At 44.7% G+C, this 20,895-nt stretch overlaps 1 protein-coding gene across 4 annotated transcripts in view; it reads right to left on the reverse strand.

Moving 5' to 3' along the window:
• The window catches only part of LOC135202945 (bridge-like lipid transfer protein family member 3B), a 318,889-nt gene that overhangs the window by 219,929 nt on the left and 78,065 nt on the right, over window positions 1-20,895 (reverse strand). For all 4 annotated transcript variants that reach the window (XM_064232430.1, XM_064232433.1, XM_064232432.1 and 1 more), the window contains exon 3: window positions 15,357-15,548. In XM_064232430.1, coding sequence (XP_064088500.1) covers window positions 15,357-15,548 — 192 coding nt within the window. The remainder of the gene's footprint in view (window positions 1-15,356; window positions 15,549-20,895) is intronic.

Here is a 20,895-nt window from a genome sequence, read left to right on the forward strand (position 1 = left end):
GATTCCATATCATTGAAATCAACTTTTATCTGTGACAGGCCATCTGACAACATGTCAACATTGAGTTATACAGCTGCGTACACAGCAACCTTTATCTTTCGATAACCTTTCAGAAGTTTTAATGGTAAGTGTAATTACGGTAGTAATAACATTTATGTATGATAACACAATATCCATTTTTCAATTAAACATTCATTGTCATTTTGGTGGTCAATAACTTTTTAGTACAATGCAGTCATAGGAACGATAATGATCATACATTACTGAATTATTGTTTGTGATTGGCAATGAAATGTAAACGTAATACAATGATTTTTACCTTATATATCATCAGCATAGCTTCGTAATAAATAGCCTATTCAAGGAAATTTTTACTTATAAATGAAATCAACTTTTATCTAAATAAAATGTAAACAAACGAATTGTGGTTGTGCTTACAGCAACATTTATGTTTTGGTAATCTTTCAGAAATATTCATGGTAGTGTAATTACGGTAGTAATAACATTCAGGAAAAATGATATTGTTATGATACAATAAAGTTTGTTCATACTTACCAGGCAGATATATATATATATAGCTGTATTTTCTGAAGTCCGACAGAATTTAAAAAAACTTCCGACACACGCAGTGGTCGGCCAGGTGGTTAGTACCCATTCCCGCCGCTGGGAGGCGGGTATCAGGAACCATTCCCATTTTCTATTCATAATTTTTATTTCCACTGTCCCCTGAGGGGAGGTGGGTGGGTACTTGATTATATATATCTGCCAGGTAAGTATGAACAAACTTTATTGTATCATAACAATATCATTTTGTTCATGAAACTTACCTGTCAGATATATATATAGCTGAATCCCACCGTTGGAGGTGGGAAGGGACAGAATAGAAGGATTTTGGGAAACAAATGCATGCAGATGATTTACATCTTGGTTCCACCTGTTAGCATAGCCGACTTCGTGATTACTGTCACCCAAGTCTGCTTCTGCTTAACTAGAGTTGCCAGCGAGGTAGAGACCTATAAAGCTGGTGCACTCCAGATGATCTGTCAACGGGGGCGTGACCACAATGTGACTAGACCATATTTACCATACCATGAGGGCTAAGAAGTAAAATAAATATATATATATAAATATATATATCACCACCTGACCAACCTAGCCAAAGTTACGGTGTGTTAACTAAGGCTTAAGAGTTAAGAAGTCGCCGTTGTCGGCGACTCAACAACTAAATTAAGAGCTCTTCCTAACCATTTTCTACAGGATAGGATGAGTGGTACTTCTTGCCCCCAAGATTGTGTCTGCAGACACGTATGGCCCTAGCGAGCAGCAGATCTCATATGCCATCTTCACATCTCGCAGGGAGTGTGAAGTGAACACAGAGTTGCTTCGCTAAAACATGGTACTCAGGATGTTGCTGAGTGCCATGCTCTGTTGAAATGCTTCCGAGGCCGCGCCCTCACCTCGTGAGCATTCAGATAAAAAGATTTCAAATCTTTGTGCAAACACAATGAAGGAGCATTTTTGAAAGAACTCCTTAACACTAAAGCCAGGGTGTTCTTCGATATGGGCAAGTCTGGTCTTTTTCGGAACACTGCAGATTGCCCGAATGACTTCGACTTTCTTGAGTTTTATGTAGATAAAACTTGAGAGACCTGACAGGGCACAGGACTCTCTCTGGCTCCTGCCCACTAACTTGTGCCATCCTTGCTTCCAAGCTCCTGGCCCAAGGACAAAACGGGTTTCCATTCTTAGGCCACAACAAAAGGCTTAGAGAGCACACTGCCTTGTGTTCTCTAAAGCCAAAACTTGTGACGATGGCTTAAAATCTCACTAACCCTCTTTGTCGTATCTAGGGTGGTTAGAAGAAGGCCTTCCTGATCACATGCAAGAAGTTAACAGGTAGGAGAGGTTCGAATGCTTTGACATCAAGAACTTCAGACTACGTCTAAGTTCCATATTGAAAGCTTCGATCTGGGACATGCACAGTCAGTCCGTCTGTACTAAAGTCAGGTGACCGACCAGTTGACCAGTCAGACGAATCAAGGACAGCAAGGCTGTACCCTGAAGACCATAAGGCACTATTCTTCGCTGAAGGATGAGTGTCTGGACTGCCTGGGCGATTCAATCTAAGGAAACCTTGGGGGGTGTATCAACGCAACCCAACATCGTCAGCGAATCAACTCCTGACTCGAGCTTCTGGTGCCAGGAGAAAGGAGCAAGGAGCAAAAAGGCGATTCAGTCCCGAAGGAAGAATGCCTGACAGTCCAACCTGGTCTCATGTTACACGATCATCGGGGGTGTATAAACGCAACCGACTTCGTCAACAAGAAACTCAGGGCTACTATATGTCGCCTGATCTCGCACGAGTGTCTGACTCCGAGAAAACAGGTGAGACAAAAAGTAGATGGCGAGCGAGTTTCGAGATTCCACAGAACTCAAAGATCGTGAAGGGCTTTGTTGTTTGACAGACGCAAATCCCTGAGCCCAAAAGCCGTCAACAACATATTTGCGTATTCTTTAATAGTTGTGACTGCCAGCTTATCCCATTCTTCAGACGGAAATGGAAGACGGTAATCTTATTCCTGTCAACATCTCGATAGTCTGAACGTTGTCAGACTCAGAGCGGAGAGGTTATAGGTACCTTTCGAGTTAGAGTAGACCGACTCTCTCGGAAAAGGTCCTTGGAAAGTGAACTATGAAGGATGTGACCTCTGTGAATCCAGGATCCTGAAGGCCAACATGGGGCGATCAGCTTCATTGTCGCTCCCTGTGACGTCATAAATCCTCATTACATTTCCTAAGCGATTGAAAAAGGGGAAAAGAGACTAAACATCCATCCCCGTTTAATATCATAGGATGACGTTTAATGGTACCGATCCCGGATCGAGAAAAAGGGAGCAGAGAAGAAGAAGCCTCTTCGTCCTCAACATACCGAAGAGAAGAATGAAAGGGCGTCCCTAAAGTCTCCACAACTCTCAACTTACTTCTAAAGAAAGATTCCACTCGGAAGTCAAAAGTTGCTGCCGTCGATCGAGACGATTCGTACGGACTTTTGCAATCCTGTAACGAACCTCTAGAGGCTCGTTACATTCTACGCCTGTTGTTATAATAGGCTCTTTCTCGTAAACTCGAGCAGGGACCGAGAGAAGATACTTCTTAGATATGAGAGAGCTGTGGAATATCAGAGTTGATGTGGACCACTGGTTCCAAAAACTCGTTTCGAGGACTGGAGGGACGACCGAATTGCATTTACTTCTTTCAGATTAAGATCCAGGACATCTGAAACACTATCCAGATGTCCGGCACCTTCTTTCTATCATGACGCACTGAGAGATGTTCAGAATAATTCCTAGATCTTGAATAATATTTCAGTTTCCTGGTAGGAAAAAACTGTGGTCTGAATTGCAGTCTATTTGGGGAAACAAACTTCTTCAGGAAGGAAATAGTCCCCAGCAAGCTCATCCATTCCCTCCCCGAGTATGCTTACTTCCCTATAAGGCTGCGCTTTGCCTAAGCAGGAGAGCATATAAAAGTGCAATGTTGCGGTAGACTCGTAGTTCTATACCGTGCGGTAACGAGCACCGAAAGGATTAAGAGATAACTCTGTTGAACATAGTAAGGCAAAACGAATGCAACGTTTATTCATTCACGTAAGAAATCCCCTCAATCTTAGGCTAAAGTCCGTGATTGTAGGACAGAGATACAGTTAGTCAGTCAATCCCGCAGGAGAGACGTAACCGCCAGCACAGAGATACGGTTAGTCAGTCAATCCCGCAGGAGGAGAGGAGAACGTAACCTACAGCGCATGACAGCGCACGATCTGTTACTGGCTCGGTTGGAACTTGGACAGTCAGACACAGCAGCAGCCAGCAGCTTACGAACGTTGTCTCTTCACTTTATGTCTGGGTTGCCAGCTACCCTATTCTACGAAGAAATAGGTCCGTTATTTTTTTAGCAAAAAGAGACTCTCAAGCTGGTATATTTAAGCGAAACAGCAAACGCCCAATATATAGATGCGTTTGTGTCGTCAGAACACTACCATACAACGGTAAAAGCTAAATCGGAAACTCCTGGAAGGCTGCAGGGAGTAACGATTAAATGTCCTTAAAATAATAGACAATAGACCTCTCGGTTGCCATCCGAAGAGGTAACTACAGCAAGCGTGTATGACTTGAACCAACCAGTAGTAAAATAACGCAAGGCAAAATATTTTATATCACCATAAAGTTTGTTCATACTTACCTGGCAGACATATATATAGCTGAATTCGGAAATACAGCTACATACATATCTGACAGGCAAGTTTCATGAACAAAACTTAGAGAATCGAAGCAGACAGCTCAAGCTTCTTATGTTATTGGACATAAGCGTTCATTGACGTAGTCTACAAGTCTATTTCTTGTACGAGTCTGCGAATGACGAATGAGAGCTCTTCCGAATCTTGTCAATAAGAGCTTATTCGCTTACGCAATATCAAGTTAAAGAGATGTTTGTCAATGAGAACTAACCCATTTACGGGACAAAGAGATATTTTGTCAATGAGGGGATACCCACTTACTTGACAAAACGATAGTATATTGTCAATGGGGGAAAGTCACTGAATTGACAAAACGTAATCCAGGAAGTCGAGCATTTTATTTTTCCGATTCCCGTCTCAAACGAGAAAGGGGCAAGAATCCTGTTAAGAGACAGGGCTTACGGCAGGTAGAACGACGATGTTCAATTCGGCAGCGTAGTCCCGACTAGAAACTAACAAAATCTATCATCTGAAAAACCCTTTCAGATGGGCTAAAAAGCTTGCAAAATTATCCTGGGAAGAGGAAGAAACTCTCCAACCAGCTTCCTCTCCCGTATCACAACTAATGCCTGCTAAAGCTTAAAATTTATTGGCAGTGTGGCAAAGGAAGTCCTGTCTTGCGCTTTCCTGAAGAGCGTCCTTTTGATGAATGCCTTTGCAAGAATCCTAAGTGAACGTCGCCGAGACGTCGAGCCTTTACATAACCCGTCACTGCCTTATCGCAAAGTCTTGACTGCGGTAGAGAAAACGAGATCTTCCCTTGAGCTTTCCTTAACTCCATCCACCTTTGCGAAAAGCAATATAATATTGACAGAGACCTCTTGAATTCACGAAACCCGAGGTCTTGCTGGGTTTCGAAGACGAAGTTGTCTGTTCACTTTAAGCTTCCTCCGAAGCACTGCTTACTTCACATTCTTGAGGCTCAAATCTTAAACAAGAGCTTGAAGTTGAAGAGTTCAACAGAAACGTTCAGCCAGGAGACAAACCTGGTGTGCGCTGGCGCGCGCTCGGCGTCCATTTGCGAGGACGCTCGGCGTCCTGGCGCGTGCTCGGCGTCCACTGGCGTGGACGCTCGGCGTCCACTGGCGCGCGCCTGGCGTCCATCCAAGCGTCCAGTTCAAGCCGAGCGTCAAAAGAAGCGTGCAGAAAAGCGTCACGCTCCTGACAGGCGTCAAAACAAGCGAGAGAAACTGCCTTCTTTTTTATATTTCTCGGTGGAAAGAAGTACACGTGATCAGGCGACGTTCGCCTTCTTACTTCTCACTGAAACGCATAACGAGAGAGTGAGGGGACGTGAAGCGTCCTCTTCTATAAAGCTTCTATTTAGAGGGCGCGAGTCCTTCGAGATTCGTGCACGTGCACGATCTTCCGCAGCCTGGGAAACGTCAACAGGTCCTACCGAAGGGACGCCAGATCGATGTGGGTTCCCCGTAACCCTCCTTCGGCTTTCGACATGCCCTCTCTCCCTGGTCCTGGGAGTCCGACAGAGGTCCAGGCTAGAGGCGTTATGGGGGCGGGCTGACGTTCCCTCCTGACGAGAGAGAGGACGTGAAGCGTCCTCTTCTCTAAAGCTTCTTAGAGGGCGCGAGTCCTTCCGAGAGCTCCAACCCTTGCGCGGGGAGGACGCCTCGGAGGACGAGAAGCAATCCTTCAGGATTCGTGCACGTGCACGAACTTTGGCAGTCTGGGGATTTTCATCAGAAACTGCCGAAGGCACGCCAGATCGGTGGGGGTTCCTCGTAACCCTCCTTCGGCTTTCGACATGCCCTCTCCCTGTGGTCCTGGGAGTCCGACAGAGGTCTAGACCTAGAGGCGTTATAAGGCCGATCTGACGCACCCTCCACTACACAAGGGGCACTGTCACTGCACTTAGCCACTTCACTATTGCTCTCTAAAGCAAGCACTTTCGATTCTAAGTTACGAATCGAAAGAGTATAAGAGAAAAGGGCAATAACCTCTACAGACACTGTTTTAGGGCCCGAAGGCAACATTACAGGCTTAGGAGTAACCCAACATAACAGAAGTAGCCACTCTTCACAACAATGAAGGAGAGCGATCACCTCTCGCAGACATATTCATAACCCGTAGGCCATACTATAGGGTTAGGCAAAATAAAGTCTACAGGAAGGTTAGCAGGTTCACTACCCTGACTTTTGTTTACTGATTAATTGCGTACATACGAATCATACTTTTTCCTTACGGAATTAGACATGTTTACTGATTAATTGCGTACATACGAATCATACGTCTTCCTTACGGAATTAGACAAAGTCTCACACTCCTTATATGACAAATCTCAACAAAGAAGCAAGACCCAAACCACTCGTGCATACCAAGTGCGGATCTACCGAAGCTTTCGGTAGCCACACCCTATCTTTGCAGACAACCCCCTCTGAAACTAGCCTAACTAGATTCAGATATCTTATGCAAAAATGAATCAAATTCAAATAAATTTAAGATAGCGTATGCCTAGCCACAAATCCAAGTAAATAAATCAAAAGACAATTAGGATACTTAGCGGCAATGAAGTTTCCAAAATCCTAAGACGGAGGTACTGAAAACAGGTGTTTTCAGCACCGGCGACAGAAAAATTATGAATAGAAAATGGGAATGGTTCCTGATACCCGCCTCCCAGCGGCGGGAATGGGTACTAACCACCTGGCCGACCACTGCGTGTGTCGGAAGTTTTTTTAAATTCTGTCGGACTTCAGAAAATACAGCTATATATATATCTGACAGGTAAGTTTCATGAACAAACATAATATTAATTTTTCACTAAAAATTCATTCTTCATTTTGGTGGTAAATAACAGTTTGGAACAGTGCAGTCATATGAACGATAATTATTGTACATCATTGTATTTTTAGGGGTTTGTGGCTAGCAACAGGACATAAACAAAAAAAAAATTTTCCTTTAGGGAACATATTCAGGAAAAATGATATTGTTATAATACAATAAAGTTTCATACATACTTACCTGGCAGATATATACTTAGCTAAAACTCCGTCGTCCCCGACAGAAATTCAAATTTCGCGCCACTCGCTACCGGTAGGTCAGGTGATCTACCTGCCTGCCCTGGGCGGCAGGACTAGGAACCATTCCCGTTTTCTATCATATTTTCTCTCTTCCACCTGTCTCCTGCGGGGAGGCTGGGTGGGCCATTAATCGTATATATCTGCCAGGTAAGTATGTATGAAACTTTATTGTATTATAACAATATCATTTTCATACAATGAACTTACCTGTCAGATATATACTTAGCTGATTGGCACCCTTTGGTGGAGGGTAAGAGACAGCTAATATGGAATAGACAGGTAAACAACATATGTTGTAGGTATAAAAGAAAAACCTTGGTTCCTACCTGATAGGTGGTAGACTTCGTGGCTGTAGCCCGGTAGTCTGCATCACCTCAAGACTTTAGCGAGATATTAGATCTATGGCTAGAGTTCTTGTGGGTCTGTCAATGGGTATATGAACCGCTTACTCGGCAGAGCCTGAAAGGACTTTGTCAATGGGTACTGGACCACTTCTATGACAACACACCTTATGAAGGAGCATAACCAATCCCGACCACCTGATCCTAACCACCATGTTAGTATATAAAATTGTTCTGAGTTATCCCCGAACCCATTACAAACAACCCATAACTCGAAACTAAAACGCATTCATACAAAAATTCTCAAAAAAAAAAAAAAAAAATTAATACTCCTCTAAAAGATATCACAAGAGTTCCTTACTGAACAACAGTGACTGGCCGCCAATGCAGCACCGAGCCCTCTTTGTCAGCAGAAATCTAGAACATATCTAGTAGAAGGTATGTACAAAGTTAAGGATTGGTGTTTGCTCCCGTACCCAGTATCGTATCCGCCGATACAAAAGGCCCCAGAAAAAAAACTTTAAAATTCTCGTAGGTCACGCGAACGTCTTTAAGATAGTGAGATGCAAATACCGAATTGCACCTCCAATATGTCGTATCAATGATTTTCTTTTAGCGACATATTCTTCTGAAAGAGAGAGACGTCGCCACTGCTCTAACTTCATGAGCTTTTACTCTTAAAAGCGGAAAAGAGTCGTCAGGACAGAACTTGTGAGCATCTGTAATGACGCTCCTAATGAAGAAAGCTAATGCGTTCTTAGACATGATTCTCGTGGGGTCCTTAATCGAACACCAAAGACTTTGTCTAGAGCCTCCCCTTTGTTTCTTCCTTTGTAAGTAGAACTTCAAGGCTCTTACAGGGCAAAGAGACCTTTCTGTTTCTCTACCTACTAGACTCGATAAGCCTTTAATCTCGAATCTCTTGGGCCAGGGATTCGATGGGTTCTCATTTTTCGCTAGAAAAGAGTTCTAAAATGAGCAGAAGGCCGAGTCTCTGTTAAAGCCGACTTCATCTTCCAGGGCATGAAGTTCCCCAACTCTTTTGGCTGTCGCCAAAGATAGGAGAAACAAGCATTTCCTTGTTATATCCCTGAACGACGCTAAATGAGGAGGCTCAAATCTGTCAGACGAAAGGAACTGGAGAACTACATCCAGGTTCCAGCTGGGAGGAGTTAGTTCCTTAGATTTTGTCGTTACAAACGATCTAATCAAGTCGTGCAGATCTTTATTATCAGCAATCTCTAGGCCTCTGTTTCTGAAGACTGCCGAAAGCATGCTCCTGTATCCTTTGATCATCGTTACAGATAAGTGAGAGACCTCTCTCAAGAACAAAAGGAAATCAGCGATTTCGGTTATAGAGGTACTGGAGGAGGACAACTTCTTAGACTTACACCACCTTCTGAATACCTCCCACTTCGACTGATAGACTCGTCTAGTGGAAGCTCTGCGGGCTCTAGCGATAGCGCTTGCAGCTTCGCGAGAAAAACCTCTCGCTCTGACAAGTCTTTCGATAGTCGAAAGGCAGTCAGCGCGAGAGCGGGGAGGTTTTGATGAAACCTCTCGAAGTGTGGCTGTCTGAGAAGATCCATCCTTCTTGGAAGGGATCTTGGGAAGTCTACTGTCCACTCCAGCACCTCTGCAAACCAATCTTGTGCTGGCCAAAACGGGGCTATCAGGGTCATCCTTGTCCCGTGGACGCTACAAACTTTCTCAAACACTTGCCCAGGATTTTGAAAGGGGGGAAAGCGTACACGTCCACATGAGACCAGTCTAGCAGGAAGGCATCGACCACCAGAGCTCTTGGTCTTCCACATTGAACAAAAGACTTCCAGCCTTTTGGAAAGGAATGTGGCGAACAGGTCTACGTGAGGAGTGCCCCAAAGATCCCAAAGACTCTGACACACCTCTGAATGAAGGGTCCATTCTGTGTGAAGGACCTGGCTTCTCCTGCTCAGTCTGTCCGCCCTGACGTTTCTCGTACCCTGAACAAATCTTGTCAGGAGGGAGATGTTCCTCTGTGAGGTCCAAAGTAGCAGATCTCTTGCTATCTCGTATAGAGACACGGAGTGCGTTCCTCCTTGCTTCCGAATGTAGGACAGGGCGTAGTGTTGTCCACATTCACTTGGACCACACTGTTTGTCACGAAGGGTTCGAAGAACTTTAGCGCCAAGTGAACTGCTAGAAGTTCTTTGCAATTTATGTGCCAGGACACCTGTGCTGCCTTCCAGGTGCCTGACACTTCTCTCGGTCCTAGTGTTGCTCCCCAACCCTTCTCCGATGCGTCTGAATACAACACTCGGCTTGGGTTCGGAACTTCCAGAGAAATTCCCTTGTTCTCTTTTAGAGGGACAACCACCATTGCAGGTGTGGTTTCATCTCCATTGGAAGGAGAAAACTGTCGGAGAGAAGTCCCGTCTTCCAGTTCCATGATCTCCTTAGGAAAAACTGAAGAGGACGAAGATGCAGTCTTCCTAGAGGAAAGAACTGTTCGAGCGAGGAAAGGGTACCTAGAAGGCTTAACCATTCCCTCGCCGAAGTCCGTTCTTTCCCTGAGAAGAGAGAGACTTTTTCCAAGCCTCTCACGATTCTCTCTTGCGAAGGAAATACTCGAAAAACCCCGAGAATCCATCTGAATCCCCAGATAGACCAAGTTCTGTCTGGGAATCAGTTTGTGACTTCTCGAGGTTCACGAGTAGTCCCAACGCCTTTATGAGGTCTAGGTCAAAGAAAGGTCCTCCAAACACTGTCTCTCTGTTCTGGCCCTGATGAGCCAATCGTCCAGATATAGAGAGATGTTGACGCCTTTGAGGTGAAGAAACCTCGCCACATTCTTCATCAGGCTTGTGAAGACCTGAGGAGCTGTGGACAGGCCGAAACACAAGGCCCTGAACTGAAAGATCCTTCCCCCCGTCATGAAACGGAGGTACTTCTTCGACGAAGGGTGAATCGGGACATGAAAATAGGCGTCCTGGAGATCCAGAGACACCATCCAATCTCCTTGACGTAAAGCCGCAAGGACTGAGGCCGAAGTCTCCATAGAGAACTTCTTCCTTTAGAACGAACTTGTTCAGAGCGCTGACATCTAGTACTGGTCTCCAGCCCCCCGAGGCTTTCACAACCAGGAAAAGCCGATTGTAAAACCCCGGAGAGTTTTGCTCTAGAACTAATTCTATAGCTCTTTTGTCCCACATTTGATTCACCATCAGACGAAGAGTATCCCTCAGTACAGGGTCCCTGTATCTGGCTGACAGTTCCCGCGGAATGGTCGTTAGGGGAGGACTGTCCTGGAAGGGGATAAGATATCCCTTCCTGATTATGGACATCGAAGAGGCGTCCGAGTTTATGAGTGACCAGGCGTCTGCAAATTCGAGAAGCCTGGCACCCACTGGTGTTTGGAGGTTGTCTGTCTCACTTCCCTTTTTAAAGGGACGGGAAGAAAGCTTTAACCTCTCCTCTCAGGATCTCTTCTTCTTTAGAGGGAGCTCTGGAGGGAGGGCCTCCTCGAAAGGGCTGAACCGAAGAAGTCGGTTCTTTCTTGTCCACCGAAACTAGGGGTCTCTTCTTCCTTGCAGTTTGCAGGAGAAGATCCTGTGTCGCCTTCTCAGTCAGTGAGCGAGAAATGTCCTTCACTAACTGAGAAGGAAACAAGAAGTCCGACATGGGAGCGAAAACCAGGGCTGCTCTCTGTGAGGGAGAAACCGCCTTGGTTAAGAAGGCACTAAAATACTCCTCTTCTTAAGGAGTACCGCTCCAAAAAGAGAGGAGATTTCTCCCGATCCGTCTTGTACTGCCTTGTCAATACAAGAAAGAATACTCAGAATGACTTCGGGGTCTAGACCTTCCAAGTCATGAGCCTTCTTAGACATCACCCCAAGGGACCAGTCTAGGAAATTAAACACTTCCAAAATATGGAAGAGGCCCTTGAGGAGATGATCCGTCTCAGAAATCGCCCAAGACACACGAGCTCCATTCAAAGCATGTCTCCGCGATGAATCAACCAAGGTTGAAAAGTCCGCTTCGGCTGCCGCTGGGAGAGAAAGGCCCATGTTCTCCCCAGTTCGGTACCAGAAACCTCTCTTGCCGGAAAGTATGGCTGGAGGCATACAGAAGGTGGTTCTGCCCAGATCCTTCTTTGACAACATCCATTTGTCTAGAGACTGTAGCGCTCTCTTCATAGAGATCGTAGGTCTCATCTTCAAGACCGACGAAGACTTTGGTACAACCGCACTCGAAAACAGTGATCGAGGCGAAGGAGGAGCCGCAGGAGTCAAAGAATCTCCGTACTCCTGCAAAAGAAGGTCTGTCAGAACTCTATAGTTAAGAGACTCCTTCTCTACTGTTACCCTCTTCTTCCGAATCTCCTTCTACACCGTGCGGAGAATCGGCCTGAAAAACGAGAGGATCTTCATCCCGTTCTCTCTCTACTGGTGACAAACTCCTACTAGGAGAGGGACTCATAGAGTGAATAGAATCTCTCTCAAGTCTAAAAGAAGTCTCGCGTCTGCTTGACTTCTCACGCCTGGAAAGCTCCTCGCGCTTGGCTGGCGCCTCGCGCTTGGCTGGCGCCTCGCTGGCGGCGTTCTCGTTTGGCTGGAGCTTGTTGCCTGGCTGGCATCTCGCGCCTGGCTGACGCCTCGCGCTTGTCTGGCGCCTCGCGCAAATCTGACTCCTCGCGCCTGGCTGGCGTCTCGCGCTTGGCTGAATCCTCGCGCCTGGCTGGCGCCTCGCGCTTGGCTGATTCCTCGCGCCTACTTGGCGCCTCGCGCCTGAGCGTATCCTTATCCAGAGCAACTCGCTCGGATAGCTCCTGACGCTTGCAAGACTCTTCGCGCCTGGAAGACGTCCCACGCTTGTAAGGCTCTTTATGTCTGGAGGACGCTTCACGTCTGGCCGGTGAAAGAAGACGAGACTTCTTAATAGGAAGTCTAGCGTCCTTCTTGCGAGGGGGATCCCTCGAAAGAACTCCAACCAAAGAGGCTATCTGCTCTTGTACTGCAAGCAAAATCCTCTTGGAAGCCACACCAGCGTCCTCTTCAATAGAAGAAGCAGGAGAACTCGGAGGAGTGCGATCCTCAAATACCGTTCGAGGAGGCGTCGAAACCAGCTTAGCCTTCTTGATAGAAGAAGGGGCTTCCTCCGAGAAGCGCTCCGGGCTCGAGTCAAACGCGCGCTCTTTCCAGTGCCTTTTCAGTGGCCTAGAAAGATCCGAGTCCTTCCACCCTCGTTTAGGTGAAGGAGAACCAGACGACAAGAAACAATCTCGTAGGACGCTTCTATTAAAGCGGTCCTGAGCAGACTGTAGCGAAACAGAACCTGCTGAAGGGACGCCTGACCGTTGGGGATTCCCCACAACCTCCGTACGACTTTCGACTTTCCTTCTCCTCTGGGTATGTGAGTTTGGAAGAGGTCTAGGCCTGGGAGCATCGCAGGGACGGTCAGACGCCCTCCACAACACTGGGGAACACTCACTTCACTGAGTAATTCACTATCACTTCTCTTACCTTGCATGGCCGCCATCTTTGCCTTCATTTTACGAAGAGTAGCCTTCAGATTGGCGATTTCCGAAGCCGAATCCGAATGCAAAGCCTGTGAGGGTTCAGATACATAGGGAGAATCAAATTCATTAATAATAGGAGAGTTAGACTCAGAAAAAGGCTCAATAGGCCTTGTACTCACACTCTTTTGTGCAGCCCGTCTAATTCTATCCCTCTCTAACTTCTTCAAGTAAGAAGTTAGAGTCTTCCATTCATTAGCATTTAACTTCTCACACTCAATACAGGTGTTAGTCAAAGAACAGTCAAACCCCCTACATTTACGACATACAGTGTGAGGATCAACCGAAGCCTTCGGTATCCTCACCTTGCAGCCTACATTCACACACACTCTCACACTAACACTTGAATCAGACATTCTATCAGAAAAATCAAAAGCAAGTCCAAATCCAGTCCACAGTAGCGAATGCCAAAACAACGATCCAGTACGTCACCAAGAAATCCAATATAGATAATCAAAAAAGTCTTGAAAAGCGAATTCCAGTCAGGAGGTATTAACAACAATGTTGATACCACCGGCAACAGAGAAAATATGATAGAAAACGGGAATGGTTCCTAGTCCTGCCGCCCAGGGCAGGCAGGTAGATCACCTGACCTACCGGTAGCGAGTGGCGCGAAATTTGAATTTCTGTCGGGGACGACGGAGTCTTAGCTAAGTATATATCTGACAGGTAAGTTCATTGTATGAAAACATGATATAGAATTGGCTTTAGTACTTCATATATTTTCAATTTCTAAGGATACAGTAAGTAAAACAGCATCTGCAATTACTTCATCTTTACATAACCAATTTTTCATAAGATACCTATTGTTGCACAAGCTGGCCTATACACAAATGGGTTTATAATTTAAGAGTTGTCTTAGGCTATCCTACCCTTGGCCGGATTTTGTCCGTTAAATCCAATGACCATTGGTTCCAGGTTCATTAAAGCAAAGTTTTACTGTATTGTCATATAATATATCCCTCTCATGAAGCAGAGTAAAATATAAACCAATATCAGTACCTGACACTAGATACAATACCTGATGATGGTGGGGGTTTTGTTCCCGGCAAAGTGCGACTAAGCGAAAATTGCCGGTAATTATGGAAATAGTAAATGGTGTTTACGTCATAATTGCCAATAAACCACTTATCGATGCTATTAACCACTTACCAGCACCAATTAACGCTCATCAACGCTGATAAACTGCTTACTGATGCTGGAAATCGCTTACTATTGACGAAAATCTGGTTAACATCTTTGTTAGACAAGCACTGAGAGACTGGAACGCTGTTAAACAATGCCCCTGATAACCAAGGACTGCCTGTACTTAACATGCCTTTGTTTCAGAAGCTAACAAACAAAAGGCTCTAATATATCAAAATCAGTACAGACATTGAAAGAATAACAAGGTGAAGCGGAAGCACTCACATGAACAGGCTCAAATATATTAAAATCAGTAGACATAAAAATGAGCAGCAGTTAAAAACCTTGAGCAAGGAAATTTCTGAACGCCTGGGTACATGCGTTAACGAGGCCGTGGAGAGACTGTAGAATCCATTACACAGAAACACACTGAAATGAAAGAAACACAGGCACATAACCACCCAGCTTGGGAGGAGAGCAAAGTGATAGCGTCTTACTCTCCAAGGCAGTTAGGGAAAGACTAAATACGTCACAAGGCTGTGCGTGATCTCTGACCAGCTATCACCTCGTACACGCAGAGTTGCCAGATCTCACAGATTCCTTGCTTACAGCTTTGATTTTTTTTAACCGGTTACCAGCTAGCGCATGGAAAATATCCTATTGTTAAGACCGAAGGTTTGTTCTGCATATGAACAAAGAATTATAAGGGTTAGCAGATGTACTCGCATGAAGTCACTTTTAAGTACTACTCTGTTTTCTCCTTCACAACATACTCACACCTGTGCTTGGATACATTTGGACTGCAACAAAGGCTCAATAACTCTGAGTAGTTTGTGATGAAACTAAGTTTATATGGCTTGATTACTGTATGAACACATGACTCAAGCAAAACAATGTACAGTAAATAATTCTTTTGGCATTTTTTACGGTAATCCAGTACATTATAGCTGTCAATTCTGTAACTGTTGCTAATTCCACAAAGCCAAGGATCAAGATATCGAGCTTACCTGAAAAGTAGCGTGGAATGCATGACTTGAAAATGTGATGAGAACAGAGTTGACAGTCACTGTCATGCCATCAATCACCTTATCAGTAAAGCCATACTTTCCCCCAGAACTGTATGATGGCAAAGGACTAGAACTCGTTTGGGATCGAAGCTCCTGACACGTTTCCATTTCAAGCTGCACCTCATCCAATGTCTGCAAATAAATGGAGATGAATTTGCACTTTTCTTGGAAGCCATTTGCCAACACCAGATTAGTATTTATGAATAAAAACGAGGGTAAATATAAAAAAAATAAATAAATAACCTAAAAAAACTGTTTCAGTTCTTTCCTATATGAGTTCAGCCCTCTATAACTGCATCTTTCCTACAGGAGTTCAGTCCTCTAAAACTGCACTAAAAGTAAACCATGTAATAAGATTCTCCTCTTAGCTTTCAAGTAAGAGAATGGAGCAAGTGACATTTACTGTATTACAAGCAATTATCTAATCACATCATACATAAACAAAATAAACAATTGGCAAAGAAGCAACATATGATATATGTACTTCTAGTATTCAAGGATATCACATTCAAATACTCAGCAAGAGTGTCTATACCTACTGGTCTTGAAGAAAAGCAAGAGCTTAAGATAACCTACTATGAGATTCAGGGCCTCTGTAACAAGGTTTTTTGGACTTTGCTCCTTATCAAAGCATCGGATGTTGCTGAAAGTTGACATATGTATATTTTACAACCACACAAATTTTGTTTGTATTATCAATAACCTAAACCCGATAGTTTTAATTTTTATAGAGTAAAAATTATCTAGCCGACGCCATGACCAATGACTATGAGCCAAGAGTCGAAAAACATTCATTACGTAAGCAAGGTAAACACCGTTTTACGAAATGTTGCCCCGCCCATACACCAGACAGAAACACATTCACCTTGTTCCATCTGGTCTGAAACCCATAGCAGTCAAGAATGGCTAACAGGATTTGGCATTGTCCCCATGGTTGCAAAACTGCATTTGTCTTAAGACTTGCAACTTTATACAATCAAGAGAAAGCCCGTGGCCATACTTACTATAGTCTGAATAGGTAATTATTCAGTTTCTAGTTTAAATCCAATGTTTATGGTCTGATTTGTATTTAGCGTAACGTGATTATAATACTTGTAATGTCATTCAGGATTTTGAACATTTCCATTAACTAATCCCTATGCCACCAAGAGAGAGAGAAAGAGAGAGATTGTAGGTAAACAGTCTTTATATAACTATTTTTGTTAAAATGACATTTTTATAATAATATAAAGTTTCACTTATACTTACCCGGTGGTTACATATAGCTGTCGTCTCCTGACGTCACGGCAGAATTTGAAATTCGCGGTAGCGCTAATGGTTTGACAGGTGATCCCTCTACTCCCGCCCTCTACCGGGTACCGGGAACCATTCCAACAATAAATCAGAAGTTTCATGCCTACCTGTCCATATGAGGGGAGGAGGGCGGGCTTCGTTATGTAACCACCGGGTAAGTATAAGTGAAACTTTATATTATTATAAAAATGTCATTTTCACTTATATAACTTACCCAGTGGTTACATATAGCTGATTGACACATTTAGGTGGTGGGACAATGGCAGCTAAAATAACAACTGTTGGAATTATCCGAAGATATAGGTTCCTTACCTTTAAAGACCGCTGACTCAGTGGTTACTGCCTCTGTAGTCTGCTGGCCTTTATTGTACCGACAGGATATATGGATCCGTGCGTCGGACACAATAATAAGTACTTGCCGTTGAGGACGTGACCGTAACGGACAAGACTATAATGCCCCTGCACAGGGCGCAGTACAAATCACCACAAAATACAATGAAAAACGAGGGATCACCACAACCGTTTAAGAAATACACCAAGACATTAAAAGACTGAAAGATACTCAAAAAAACTCCCTGTATCTTCAGACAACCTTAAAAATACAAAAAACATAATCAGGGAGAAAAGTTAGTGATGACTTAATAATGTCTTTCAAAGACAGATTACGTCTAAAGGCCATAGACGTAGACACTGCTCTAATTTCATGAGCTTTGACTTTAAACACTTTGATATCTGAGTCCTGACATTGTCCGTGTGCCTCAGAAATCAAATTCCTTAAAAAGAAGGAGAGTTTTAGAAAGAGGACGAGAAGGATCTTTCACTGAACACCACAGGTTATCACTCTTACCTCTTATACCTTTGGTCCTTTGCACATAATGTCTAAGTGCTCTCACTGGACAGAGAAGACATTCAGGCTCATTAGGCCCCACTAACTCCGAAATGTTCTTTATAGAGAAAGAACGAGGCCAAGGACGTGAGGGATTTTCATTCTTAGCCAAAAACCCCTGCATTGATGAGCAAATGGCATTGCCCTTAGCGAATCCAACTCTCTTATCAATAGCATGCAGCTCACTGATTCTTCTAGCTGATGCTAAAGCACAAAGAAAAGGTGTCTTCCTAGTGAGATCTCTAAAAGAACTAGAGGAGATCGGTTCGAATCTATCTGACATCAGCCATTTAAGAACTACATCCAGGTTCCAAGCTACTGTTCTTGACTCCTTTGTCTTGGTCGTATCAAAGGAACGAATCAGGTCTGAGAGGTCTTGATTATTAGAAATGTCTAATCCTCGATGTCTGAACACAGAAGACAACATAGCTCTATAACCCCTAATCGTCTGGGTAGAAAGCTTCTTATTCTCACGAAGAAAAAGAAGGAAGTTAGCTAACTGAGCTATATAGGTCTTAGAAGAAGAAATTCCTTCTTCTTTGCACCAAGCTCTGAATTGGACCCACTTAGCTTAGTACACTCGATCAGAGGATTCTCTTCTGGGTCTAGCAATAGCCCTTGAAGCTCTCTTTGAAAATCCTCTCTTTCTGAGGAGATGCTCGACAGTCTGAAGGCGACTAGTCGAAGAGCGGACAAGTTGTGATGGAACCTCAGAAAGTGGGGCTGTCTGAGTAGATCCTTCCTTAACGGTAACTCTCTCGGAAAGTCCGTCAACAGCAGTAGTAGATCAGGAAACCATTCCCTGGCCGGCCAAAAGGGGGCTATCAGAGTCATCCTGATGTTCTGATGACCTCTGAACTTTGCCAGAACTAATCTTAGCATTTTGAAAGGCGGAAAGGCATACAGATCCAGATTTGACCAGTCCAGAAGCATGGCATCCACTGTAAACGCCTCCTCGTCTGGAACTGGGGAGCAATACAGTGGTAGACGAGCTGTCTTGTTTGTGGCGAAGAGATCCAACTGAGGACATCCCCAAATCCCCCAAAGCTTCTTGCATATTTGAGGATGTAACGTCCACTCTGTGGAGAGGACTTGTCCTCTCCTGCTGAGAATGTCCGCCTTTACATTCTTCGAGCATTGAATAAATCTTGTGCTCAAGACAACCTTGTTCTCTTTCGCCCAAATGAGTAGGTCTCTTGCCGCCTCGTACAGAGAGAACGAGTGTGTCCCCCCCTGTTTTTTTATGTAAGAGAGAGCCGTGGTGTTGTCTGCTTGAACCAGCACTACCTTGCCTCTTACCTCTGTCTTGAAGTGCATTAGAGCCAAATGAATCACCTTCAACTCTTTTAGATTTATGTGCCAGCTTCTCTGATGACTCTGCCAAAGTCCTGACACTTCCTTTCTCCCCAGAGTAGCTCCCCACCCTTTGTCCGATGCGTCTGACAAAAGCGTAAGGTTGGGGCTCAACTGGCTTAGAGGCAAGCCTTCCTCTAGCCTTACTTCTGATTTTCACCAAAGGAGGTCCTGTTTGATTCCTTCCGAGATGGGGAACACGAAGGAATCTGGGAACTTCTTCCTTTGCCACTTCTGCTTCAAGTAAAATTGAAGTGGTCTCATGTTGAGCCTGCCCAGACTTACAAATTGCTCTATTGAAGCCAAGGTTCCTAAAAGGCTCATCCACTGATTCGCCGAGCAAGTTTGTCTGACGAGAAATTCGTCTATTTTGTTCAGGCAAGAGTCGATCCTTTGGAGACGGAAAAGCCTGAAAAAGAACTGAATTCAGTCTCACTCCTAAATAAACTATCTCCTGAGAAGGAGTGAGACATGACTTTTCCTTGTTTACTAACAAACCTAGGCTTTCCATCAGCCTTAAAGTCTTTTGTAGGTCCTCGACACACTTCTGTCTGGACCTTGCCCTGAGAAGCCAATCGTCTAGATACATGGAGATTCGTATCCCGTCCAGATGAAGCCACCTTGCTACTGACGACAGAACTCTGGTGAACACTTGTGGAGCTGTCGACAGGCCGAAGCAGAGGGCACTGAACTGATAAATGCGGCCCTGGAACACGAATCTCAGAAATCTTCTCGATTCCGAATGAATCGGAATATGAAAATAGGCGTCCCGAAGGTCTATGGAAACCATCCAATCTCCAGGATGAAGCGCTGCTAATACCGATTGGGTCGTTTCCATAGAAAACTTCGTCTTCAGGACAAAGATGTTCAGGGCACTGACGTCCAACACCGGTCTCCAACCCCCCGTGGCCTTCTTTACCAGGAAAAGGCGATTGTAAAATCCTGGTTCCTGCGGAGAGTCCACTAACTCTATGGCCCTCTTTGCCAGTAAGGCGAGAACTTCTTGATGGAGGGCGGCAAATTTTACGGAGTTCTCCGAGTAAGCTGACAAATTCACAGGAAATTCTGTGAGAGGGGGGTGCTTGATGAACGGAATGGTGTATCCTTCCTTCAGGACCTGGACCGTCCAAGGATCCGCTCCGAGATGAAACCAGGTCTGCCAGAAAAGGTGTAATCTGGCTCCTACTGCTGTGTGGAGGACTACGGGCCTACTTCTTGATGGAAGAGGGAGTGGTTTTAGAAGAGGCTCTACCTCTCCCACGAAACCTGGAGAAAGATCGAACGGGAGCTCTCCCTCGAAATGGTTTAGGAGCTTCCGTGGAGGGAGCACTCCGAGAAGCAGAAAGAACGGAGCTATTTCTTGGGCTTCTTCAATGACTGTGATAAAAGATCCTGGGTCGCTTTCGGTGTTAAAGATTTAGCGATCTCGCTCACAATCTCTTGCGGAAAAAGGTGTTTCTTGTCCAAAGGAGAGAAGAGCAAGGCAGACTTCTGGTTCGATGAGACCCCTTTCGACAAGAAGGAGCACCAAAGCTGTCTCTTCTTCAACACTCCAGAGGCGAAAATGGCAGCGAGCTCCGAAGCTCCATCACAGATGCCTTTATCAATACAATCCAGTACCGAGGCAAAATCCTTCAACTGCTCCTCCGAAAGTCCAAATGACTTGACTTTCCTGGCCAGCGAAGCAATGGCCCAATCCAGGAAGCTAACAACTTCAAAAACACGGAAAACACTCTTGCAAAGATGCTCCAGTTCATTTGCTGAAAAGAAAATCTTAGCAGTATTAAGGGCTGCTCTGCGGGAAGAGTCCACGAGACTAGAAAAGTCTCCCTGAGCGGAGGCAGTCACACCCAGGGAAAAAACTTCTCCAGTGTCATACCAGACACGGCTCCTTGACAAAAGTCTCGAAGGGGGAAGACAAAAAACATTTTTCCCCTGTTCCCTCTT

The sequence above is a fragment of the Macrobrachium nipponense genome, chromosome 33, assembly GCF_015104395.2.
Source record: "Macrobrachium nipponense isolate FS-2020 chromosome 33, ASM1510439v2, whole genome shotgun sequence".
Taxonomy (NCBI): Eukaryota; Metazoa; Arthropoda; class Malacostraca; order Decapoda; family Palaemonidae; genus Macrobrachium; species Macrobrachium nipponense.